General features: G+C 30.2%; 1 protein-coding gene across 1 annotated transcript; it reads right to left on the minus strand.

Moving 5' to 3' along the window:
• Positions 1-3,356: 3,356 nt before the first annotated feature.
• LOC7475017 (uncharacterized) lies at positions 3,357-4,279 on the minus strand. The gene has a single exon (XM_002313217.4). The coding sequence runs from the start codon at positions 4,158-4,160 to the stop codon at positions 3,537-3,539; it is 624 nt and encodes a 207-aa protein (XP_002313253.3). The 5' UTR covers positions 4,161-4,279; the 3' UTR covers positions 3,357-3,536.
• Positions 4,280-12,521: the final 8,242 nt, after the last annotated feature.

The raw sequence follows: 12,521 nt of genomic DNA on the forward strand, positions 1-12,521 counted from the left end.
CTATTCGTTTGGGAAATCAAACGACAAGTCTTGTAAAGTTAAGGTGTATTTATTTTCAAAAAAACAATTTTTCCTATTTTCCTAATTATTCATATCCATTTTTCATCTTTATTCTAGAATATGGTTTCCGTAAAAAAAATTATTAACTAAAAATATCTAAAATATGAAAAAAAATTCTCATTTATATTGTAACTAATGACAAAAAAATTAAGTAAATGATGAATCAAATGATACCCTTGTTTCTGAATTAAAATGGATGTAATTTTCTTGAGAAAATAGATAGCGGTAGTATTATTCATGCTCCATGAAACATTAATCCCATTCTCTATTTATTACAAGTTTATTAATATATTAAATCATCTCATATCTTTAATATAACTATGGAGTATATTATCTTGGCTAGATCAAATTTTATTGAAACATTACTTTTTAATTAATAATATATTAAAACCCACAAATAATTCAAGAAAACACGTATAGAAATTTAATTTTAAATAATTTCAGTTATCTTTACAATTAAAATTAATTACTCTATTATATTTTCTTTAAAATAAATAGTTTATTAGTGATTTGGAAGCGCAAAATCTTGAAAAAGAAAAAAAATGCAGTTTGACCCAGGTTTTTTTTAAATAAGAAATTAGTTTAGTGATAAAAAAAGGTAAAACAAATAATTATTAGTATTGCATTTAAATAAAAGAAATGTAGCTAAAAGTAGAAAATCTTCCTTTTCATATTTAGAATATTCAAATTTTAACATTGTCATTTATGAAAAATCAAATTAAAGATATTTTGGTCAATCTAAATAATACAGGTGGGATTAACAAAACATGGAGTGGGAATAATATCACCCATAGAAAAATATAAAACATGCGTTTTCTAAGAAAATGGTCAAAAACTTATATTTGTCCGATTTTTGTACTTTGATTATTCTATTTTTATTTATACTGATGTGAGTCTTTTATTTTTTAAATTATCCTTGTTTACTATTTTTGTCAACGCTGTTCGATATGGTGTTAAATCTTTCAGCTAGCTGCATAACATGCTAATATTAGCATATTTTGACCTGTTTCTTCTAAAGTTTTAAAAAGTATTTTTTAAAAAGATAATTTTTTTTAAAATTAATTAATTTATATTATCAAATCATTTTAATATACTAATATTAAAAATAAAAAATATTATTTTAATATATTTCTGAGTAAAATATACTTTATTTAATCTTGATAAATATGATTACAAAACCATATGCGTGATTCATTTATGATAATCGCCATATGATAATAGCAAATCTGTACATGATTATTCAAAACCTTCCCTTTCTTCCGGGCCGACAACATTAGAACTTAAGGCCTAAGGGTCTTCGTTCCCTCATTCTTGCTGACAACCTTCTCACTTGTCACGTCCCATCATCCTCAGGTAATCTTTCCAAGTTTTATGCTTTGGAGCTTTCACAGAACAAACTCTCAGGAGAAATTCCTCTGGAGTTAAAACAACCGACTTTCCTCTCTTTCTTTAATATGTACTATCATAAGGACCTCATGGGTTCTACACCACAAGGAAAGCAATTCAGTGCGCTTAACAACAATCCATACGAGGGAAACTCGTGTGGAAGTCTTTTATCGAAGAAATGCGAAACATCGCCATCACCTTCAAGCTTCGATGAAGATCACGAGTCAGAATCTTCATTTGAATTTGGTTGGAAACCAGTTGTTATGGGGTATGCCAGTGGATTTATAATTGGAGCAGTTATTGAGGACATTGCCTTAAAACGAAACGTGAATGGTTGCTGAAGATCTTTAGCACAACACAACAGAAAATGAGAAGCATCAGACCCAGCACAATGGAGACATAGAGATTGAACTTTTCTTAGGCAAGATCCTCCCTCCATGATGTAAAACAGGCATTTCTGTACTCTTTTTCCTTTTTCCCCTTTGTTCATCGCTTATTCGTTCGCGTCGGTTGCGCGGGTTTAGATGAGCAGAATGACAGTGTTCCATGTGAAAACTTCTGGTTTTGCATTATAGTTTGAGTAATGGAATTGGCTTGTGTATCGCCTGCAAGGACAGAATTATTACAACTTTAAGACCCTAGGCAATTTCGTGAATGTTTTATCCATTTACTTTTCACAGACTAGATGTTGGTTTTCTGGCCCGGGTTAGGATTTGTTTAGTGACCAAACTTTCTTCTTCTTGTTTTTTTATCCTAACGATTTTATAAGATAGATACAGAGCACCGTTTTTCTGCATGATTATGGAGAATAAACAATTCATCATTTCAGTCACAGAGTTGTCTAGCTAGACTTAAAAGCTTGGAATAGATACATGGAAGAAAATCTCTGTAATCAGTGTTTCTTGAAACAGTTCAGTGTTCCAATTATCAAAACTTAACATCTTTTTCACTGTGAAGTTTCCATTTTATGAGTTTGGTAATTAGCAGCTACAATGGCTTGACAGATCAATAATTGGACTACACAGATAAAAACAGTAATACAATTCCATCAACACCTACAATGCGCTCCTCCTCCTTGTTCACCTCCGCCCATAACCAGGCATCAAGGATGTGAACTTGCCGTCCATTACAACATTGATGGCAACAAGGGCATAAATAGACATATGTGGAGGTCGTCGAATTCTTCATTGCCATTAATCTCTCAAGCAACAGATTTCAAGGGAAAATTCCTAAATTAATGGGGAACCTAAAGGTTCTTGCAGATGAGAGCAACTACCTCCTCGGGGAAAGGAGGGACCATGGTCAGGATACGTTAGAAAAGCACTCCCCAAGAAACCATTTAGGACGGAGAACAAACAATCTCAAGAACAGAGAAACAAAAGAGATTTAAATGTTTCTCCTAGTAAACGTACGTACTATTGCAGAAAGAGAAAAGGCCACATGCTTACTTTGCTAGCTAGCCCTTTGACATTCGGCTATAGATCATCTATACTTGTTATTACCACATACGTAAAGATAGCTCTTTTGCAAGATGATATGAAAATTTTCTCTTTTTTCATGAATGAATATATCAAAATAGATTATATTAAGAGAAATGAAACAATTTGGAGTCCCATAATATGTACTGTCTATTCTAATCAATTAGTACAAAACACATGTATAGGTATACATGCCATCTCTTTTAATTACGGGAGTTCAGAGCATAGGCATACCTTTGGAAACTTTGGACAGGCTGATTACAGTGATTCAAAGATCGACTGTCTATCCTTAATTTCTTCGCTTTTAATCAGATTGGTGTTCTTGCATTCCACACATGCATCAAGATGTGCTCGAGTAGATATATATATATATATATATATATATATATATATATATATATATATATATAATGTTGCAGACGCAGAAAGTACTTGCTCTTGAACACAAATATATTTGATCACATTTTATGTACAGTTGATAATCAAATTGCAAGGAGAAAATTACCAGTTTTTGGTATTAGACTTCTCAATCACTAATGTATGTTTGTTTAATCCATCTCTATCTTCCAAGTAATTGCATACTCTAGCTACATGGAATTGTAGAATACTAATTTATGCCTTCTCGTTTTGTTTCCACTTCAACCTTGTAAACCTGCAGGGAGAGTACCTTATTTTGTACTCTGAAATAGTCTCAAGTTTAGGTGACCATGTTTGTTCTTTTGATCCAACCAGCTGTTCATAATGCTTCTTCAACTCTGGAGTGCTACAAAGAAAACTATTACCAGGGCTAGTAGAACCTGTTTGATCTTGATCTCCACCTCTATTTATAAGCCTTGTTATGAATTCTGGCACAACCTTAATCATAACCCTACCCCCAGCACCCTTTATGTACTGGAAAGGAGACTCGCCGAAATTAATAGGGGTTCGTTTAGGGCTAGAGCTGAAGGCTGCAAGAGAAGAAGCTGACAAAACATTGCATGCAAAGCGATCTAATGGAAGGACAAAGTAGGTTTGGCCTGGCATGAGCTCATCATCAATGGCTAGGGATGGAACAGGATGACCAATGAAGAAAGAATCTGCATGGCAGACCATTTTGTCTGGATTCTGAAACATGATCTCTCCAGCTATGTGTTTGTTGCTGCCCGTTAAGATTCTTGTGGTTCCTTCCCAGAAGATTAGCTTCACCACTGAAGATCTTGAGCTTTGATGGAAGCATGGAAACACTGCATATCCCATTTGAAGAGAGACAGAGATAAAATATATGAAGTTTGGATTGCTCGAGTATTTTTGGGTTTTGGATGGAGAAGATAAGAGAGAGGAGGGGTTAAATAAACAAGGGAGCCTTATTCAGGATTGACGTGGATGAAGTCTGGGTATGTTTCTTAAGGGGGTAATTTTGATGGGGTCGGTGGTCAGCCATGACGGCTTTGAACATCTAAATATATCAATCCTCTCACAGCTTCACGGGGTACTTCTCAAAACTTCCAAAAGACTTGGTTGTTACAACTCACCCTGGGCATAGTGCTGGTGAGAAAGTCAATATGCTAGCTAGCTAGCTCGATCGTTCCGTAGTAGTTAATAAATATATACATAGTATAGTTTTAGCATCACATCCAATGTTTCTTCACTTGTTATATTGTTTTTGTACACCACTACTAAAAAAAGAGCCTATTAGCAACAATATATATTCTCTCTAAATTATAAACATAATCTCTAAAATATGAATTTTTAATTATACCTGTTATTTTAATTTTTCACCTTGTTCCCTGCAAGATGGAATTTTTGGAAGCCTAAATTAACTGGAGAAGAAAGGAAAATGACAAATTGTGGAAAATGACGCATGAGATAGGTTTTTAGAGAAGGAATTGAAAGGGAAAGTGAGTTTGGTTTCTGGAGCAGTAAAGAAAGGGACAATGGTTCTCTCGAAGAATGAAGAAATTTTGTTTGTGTGGGTTCTCTTTTGTTTTTAGGTATAGGTATAGATGGATCAATAAATAATTAACACGTAAATATTATTTTTTTTTTTTTTATAAAAGTTAAAATTTAAAAGTTTTTATCAACAATTATGTTAGCAATGGAAAATCCGTTGCTGATTCTTAATATATTAATTTATTTTTTAGTATCTGAATTTTCGTTGCTAAATCCGTTGCTAATATTAAAAAATTATTATATATACAATTCGTTGCTAATCTGTTACTAAAATTGCATCTAAATTATTCTGATGTTAATATCCGATGCTAATTATCCTCTTTTCTAGTTATGCACGCTGGAAATGTTAAGTTTATTTTATTTTATTTTAAAAAAAACAGATCTATATATAATTTTGAGCATCATCTTTTGGTAACATGAAATGGTCAACGGGGAAATCTTATTGAAAAAAGGATTTATTTTTCATTTTTTTATTTAATTAGCATGATTACGAGAAATTGTGACAACTTCCTGGCCTTTTTTACTTTTCCTTAAGGATTTATATGGTTTGTGTTAGATTCAATTAATAACATCAGATTATATACATACATATAAGTTAAAAACTCGGTGATATGAAGCTAGCTAGCTAGGCCTCGCCTGCCAAGCTATCTACCAAAACTTTGAACATTACTGACCATGCATTTTATCAATATTAATTTATGTAAATGTGCGATGAATGATATCTATGGTCATAACTCAATAGCCATAAATAAACATGTGCCCTCTACTTGTTTCTTTATAGGGCCGACCGGGGACCTCCTCATATGAATGAATATATATACGATATGATCATAGTCTTGCAGAAAATTAAAGACGTGGGTTGACGCAACCATACTAATAAATGGCCATAGCAACATTTCATTAAATTTAGCCCTCTTGATTATAACACTTAGCCAGCTAGCTGGGTAATTCTGCCACAACAAATGGTTCTACATGAAGTTATTGGTTGGATCATATATAATAATATATATCTTTGGCTTGGTGCGTATGCTATCCATGCCTTGGGTACGGCCGGACCGGAGGGATATATATCGGTGGTGGTCATGTGGATTTATTGAAAATGCAGGAGCACTTAGGGTCAACTATTTATGTGGCTAGAAATTAGAGTTAATTAAAAAGGTGTAACATAAAAAAACGAGTATCACATGCATGGAATGAAAGATTTAATTACTTTATTTAAAGGTGTGTTCATATGCATTCATGAAAGGTTGGATTAATTAATTTAAAGATGTATATATTTACTAAATATAATGATAATCCAACCGGAGGAAATGAATATTATTTATTCCGGGTTAATATATTGGCATTAATTTCCTCTATTTTCATTCTGCTAAAACGTTTATACAATCTCTTATCTCAAGTACTTCTACCCCTCAACTTGTGAACTCTAGCTCTTTAATTAGTTTACTGCCTCTACATATGATGTTCTCAATGAAAAATTAATATTTAATTATATGTTAAGAGTCCTTCTGGTTAGATGAATGTCATACTTGGAGGTTAATTAAGTTTCATTTATCAAATTAAAAGAAGAGGATGGCTTTTAAACGGCTTTATTAACTTAACAGAAGAGCTTTGGTTAAAATCAAACTGCTTTTACGGTTCTAAGATTTTCTGAAACACGATTTTCTAAATTTCTTGAGAAATATATATATATTATTCAAAATATTAATTCAATATATATTATTTCAATTCAAATCTAAATAAATTAATTTTAAATTATACAATATAAATACAATATCAAGCATCTAAATACAATTTTAAAATTTAAACATTCTTAAATGGTCAAGAGTCAAGACTAATTGAGAACTTTAACTTAAAATTAAAGTAATTCAACACAAACAAATATTAAAATATTGAGAAAATTAAAAAATTTAATACAAATAAAAAAACATACATCAAACATCTTCTTAATAATTAACATAAAAAAAATGTATTAAAATTTAACTTCCTCATATTTGTTTCTTTTCTTCTAATACTGTAAATATTTTAATTATAGCATCACCATTATAAAATTTATTGGCACCCTATAAAATTAAAAGTAGTAAAAACTAAATTAAAAAAATAGTAATTGTACAGAAACCATATAAAAGAAAGCCCACAAAATTTAACTGCGCGCATCAAAACGGTCACAAAGAAATGCTCATTAACTGTTGTCCACGCAAAAAGTAATTTTATAATGAAAACAAACGTATTCTCTCCAACCCAACTCAAGACAATGTTGAGAGTGCCGGTAGCTAGTTTCAGAACATGCCCACTTGCTAGACTTTTTGTGCCACATTATCGTGCTCGAGCCTCGAGGTTGAAGAATCTTCTCGAGTTTGGATCCGTGAGACAACCTGATACCTTTTCTCATCTCGGAGTGTTTTGTTACAGCATCGAGCAACCACCATTGGTTTGGTTGGAGAAATCACAGTTCCTCTATCACATGAAAACAGTCTAGCAAAATATTAACAGAAACAGAAAACATGGAACAAACTTGGAACAGTTTAGCCATAATTCGGTCGAGAAATACAGAATAAGTCGAGATCCTAAATAAGTTGTGATTTATTCCATTTTATTTTGTTTTTTTTAAATGATACGATACGTGCTGGTCATTCGAGCTGAAATGGAACTAAATTAACATCTTTTCTCTTATAGTTTTGGCCCTGCGACAGATTTAACATATATCTGCCGAAGATTGAATCATAAAGACTTAAAGAGGGTTAATTAGAAAATATTAACGGCGACAAAATTGACCTAATTGAATCCTGATTTTGACAATGCTAAAGTATTTATTATATCGGGATATATACGACTTTGTTTAGAAAGTTATGTATAAAGAGCCGTCCAAAAGTCAAGTTTATGCTATTGTCCAGTACATTGAACAATATTTATTGGAATTTTATTTTATTTTTATGAATTATCAAAACATTGAACAGCACATATATGTGGGTAAGAAGATTGCTGAATGCTGATGCATGTACCATTTCCGGTTATTGTCAATTAAACACAACGCAAATACTCTCATTAACCCAATTTAGAATGTGTTCTAGATCGAATTAGAAATGAATAAAACCTAATTAGAAGTCGTATGTTTAATTTTCTTTAATTAGAAAAGTCGTATGATGAAAAACACCTAAGGTGACAATTGTGTTAGCTTGTTGGGGATTGTTGTGGTGCAACCATTAGCTATTCTTTTCTTTCTTTGATAAATTGGAGAGAATGCACGGATCTCAAGACTTAATTTAGATGTAACCTTAACCATGCTCCCACAATTGGGTTAGCTGGCCAAATTATCAACCCTTTAATTTTTAAAACTTATTTGCTGTCCAAAATCATAATGCCAACAGAGCTTGGGTGGTTTTTTTTTTTAGTTTCAAAAGTATTTTTTTGAAAAATTAATTTTTATTTTATTTATTTATTTATTTTAAATTAATTTTTTTGTGTTTTCATATCATTTTAATGTGATGATATCAAAAATAATTTTTAAAACATAAAAAATATATTATTTTAATATATTTTTAAACAAAATATACTTTAAAAACAAAATTTCTTATGCTTTACTTTCAGACAAGGTAATAATTTTTGGTGCTGGTATTCAACAAGGTTGGTTGGCCACCATCCTCGTCTGCGGGGAAAAGTGGTGTAAATTTCTTAACCAGACGTTGCCAGTCTCGGTGACTGATCCAAGTGGATTCCCTCTAAATTTGGATACAGAAAGCAAATATTTTGGAAATAAGTTTGAAACTTTACAAATGTCATCACCTGTGACATCAACCAAATTGGCGTTTATCGATATGCATACAAGGTTCTGAGTTATTTTGGCATTTAAAACATGTAAAGTTGCTATCATTAATCTCGTAATTCATTGTCTCAAATTCTTATTATTGGCTGTCCAGTTGCAGGTTGACTTGCAAGTTGTATAGATGGAGTAAGTAGAACTTTGAAATGGACTTGCAAGTTGCAGAAATCGTTCGTTTCTTGCAAATGTATCTTTACCACATATATATCAGCCAATAACACGTAATGCCATGATTTGGCCACGTTGTCTTAAAATCTTAATCTGGGATCGATGATTAAATTAGCTGACAGTCAACGGTAATGGTAAAGATTGAATCCAAAATCGAAACCTGACCAGAATCTCAGGAGCGTTAATTTTGTCTCAATTACCACATTCTTTATTAAACCACAAAATTCAACGTAAATGAATCATTCAACCAGAGGGTCCTACACTGTGGAAAAACCTACTTGTAACAATGATGTAGTCGGAATTCTAACATTTTATAATTCGTATCATCATCATCATCATCTTTCGAACGTGTTTGGCCTTAAAAACGAGCTGACTTCTATTTTTTAGATATATATATATAATTGAAGGCTAAAATGCCCATCTTTATCGACCTTGATCTCAATTTTTATTAATAATAGAGACGCGTCTAATGTATTAATTCTCGATCATTTCACATGCTTTAATTAATTCAAGGGGTAATTATTTATTTATTTATTTATTTACACTAATCTAGTACTTTAAGAAATTGAAATGCGAGCCAAATCTAATTCTTAAGAAACCTGTCAGAATCTTCTTCTTTTTTCAATTTAATTAATCAGGCCAGCATCCATATGGGCGGAAAGGATAATTAAAGAGTGAAGAAATATCGATTGACTGAGCAAATCTTACTAGCTAGTTGAGGGGAGAGGGGGGATGGTGCATTGCTGCCACAATAATATAACTTAGCACGTGATGTATAATAATAATAATAAAATAAAAATACTTTAATTATGTTGGCAGTGTGTGAAAAGCTCATGAAATCATACACAAGCAGCCATGTTAGGTTTAACCATACATCTTTAACTCTATTGAATTTCTTGAGTGCAATTCTCCTGCTCGGTGACTAAAGAAAGGGCTACGTCATGTACATGGAAACGGTCTGCCATTATCGCGTACGTGGATTGATAATAAGGTAATTAAACAATATTGTATGACGATTAAAAAACAATAATAAACAAAGTTTGGAGACCTATAATTATCAATCATGAGATTGGTCAAAAAATGTGGGAGATGGATTCTTATTGGCGTATAAAAGATGAATAAAATATGTTTTTGCTAAATAATCAAAATCAGTAATTTAAATAATCAAACAGTTTTTGCTAAATAATTAATCACGAATCACAGATAATCTCTCTCTTTGAGCTCACCGAACAAAAGAAGAAAATAACTAATCAAAGGCAAAACGAAACCACACTAGCCCTTGCTAGGCCCTTTCCTCCCATTGAGAACAGGCACCACCAGTCCAGTTCACGATGACACTAGACATTCACCATCTGTGTGATGTGTGAGCTATTATTTATTTGGAGAACTTAACCCAATATTAGAGGTTACATTCTAGGTTTCTATTCTTAGATCGAGTATTTGAATTAATAAATATTTTTTAAAAAAAAGTCTGTTTAAATTTTTTTAAAAATCAATAAAAAAAATACAAAACTGCAATCAATAAATTCTAACTAAACTAAACATATTCTCATATTTTATAAGAACAAATAGTTCTGGAAAATACAAAAAAAAAAACATATATATACAAAAAATGCATATAAAATAATTCAACATTATAATATTCAACAAATCTCAAAACGTATAAATATAATTCATCTATTTATCTACGTCTATGTTGTTTATTAGATGGTCAAAACTAATTATATTTATTTAGTTAATATTGCACTTCAAAAGTGTAGCATATAGTTGTCACATTTTAAAAGTAACGTTTTCAAAGCGCGACAAAATCAAATTATATCACTAAAAAAAATTTAAACAGTATTATTACCCTAAATTTTTAAATTTAATGTGCTAATTTAATAAAAACAAAAAAATATAGAAAAACCAACTTCGAGTCAATAACAATAATGATGTAGGCAAAATTGTACTGTCTCGCATTTTATTTCCATTGTCATTTCTCGACTATGTTTGTCCTTAAAAATGTAGTTTAAAATATTTTTAAAATAATTTTTTTTTTAATATATTAAAATATTTTTTTTTATTTTTTAAGTTTTATTTTTTATATTAGTAAATTAAAATGATTTAAAAATAAAAGTAAAATTTAATTTCTTACAAAAATATTTTTCAACTGCAAAAACAAATAAAGCCTCAGACTAGCAATACTTTTTCTTTCTTTTTTTTTCTTTTATAATTATAGGCTAAAATGTCCATCTTCATCGATCTTGATCTCAATTTTTATTAATAATAGAGACGTGTCTAATGTATCCCTCAATCATTTCACACGCTTTAATTCAAGGGGTAATTATTTATTTACACTAATCTAGTTTAAAAAATTTAAATGCGGGTCAAATTTAATTCTTAAGAAACCTGTCAGATTTTTTTAAAATACAATTAATCGTGCCCATATCGTCGGAAAGGTAATTGAAAGAACATTAGAACACTTAAAAAAAAAAATTGATCCGGCGAGTGGTGGCTCATGACCCAGCTAATGATACATATCCAGTAATATTAATTATTTGTGCAGCTTATATTTCCCTTTTAATTTTAAGTTTAAGTTTCTACATCCGTATTCCGTATACATTTCAAAATAAAACTCCCATGTCCTAATACTTGATTTAAAATAAAGATAAAAAGGTATATTTTTAATTATTTTATTTTATTTTATTAATGTGTTCAGTTTTTTTTTCTAGAATTCTTTACTTGAATTTTTGTTTCTTGGACAGCATCTTGTCATCATCATCATAAAATCAAGTTTTAATGAAAAACAATTATAATGATTTTAATGCAAGTGTTAGAAAAACTAAGAATAATACAGCTTGTTGCACATTATTATTGAGAATTTTTTTGATAATATAATTAAACTCGTTACAGTAAGTGATCATGAAGACCTTGCGACTCGACATCTTGTCTTGTCCAAATTTCAAATTATACCTTGTTGAGGGTTGATTCTACATGAACAGATTGAATTGTATAACCTCGTCAAAACATATATTAATTTCAAAAAAATTTCAAAACAACTATTTTTTTTCTTGTGTATTGAAATGACAATATTTTCAGTCGATCTAGATCAATTTAAATTAACACGTAAAATATCTCTTTTCGAGTCATAATCTCAACTTGATTAAATAACTTTGTTTATATTTAATAATTTTTTACTTAATTATCCTATAATAAAAATATATGCCAATAATTTTTGTCAGCAAACAGAAAAGGAAATAATAATTGAACCCAATTCACAATTAACATACAGTGCAAAAGTCACTCCAAAATTAGAGTATTACTTGAATGTAAATTGCTTCAACAAGTGGTAGAAAATGGGGGTGATTCGGTACTGCTTTTGAAAATATTTATAGTATTTTTTAAAAGTATATCCAATAATTTTAACATGTTGATGTTAAAAATAAAAAAAAATATCTGAAAAAATATATTTTAATGTATTTTTAAGTAAAAAAACTATTTTAAAAAATATCTTACACTACAATCTAAAATAAAATGTTAATATATTTTGATGATTTTAATTTTCTGATATCAAAAATAAAATAAAAATCTAAAATAATATATTTTAATAAATTTTCAAATAAAAAACTAAAATAAAGTGTTAATATATTTTGATGATTTTAATTTACTATATAAAAAATAAAAAATAATCTAAAATAATA

Source organism: Populus trichocarpa, chromosome 9 (assembly GCF_000002775.5).
Source record: "Populus trichocarpa isolate Nisqually-1 chromosome 9, P.trichocarpa_v4.1, whole genome shotgun sequence".
NCBI lineage: Eukaryota > Viridiplantae > Streptophyta > Magnoliopsida > Malpighiales > Salicaceae > Populus > Populus trichocarpa.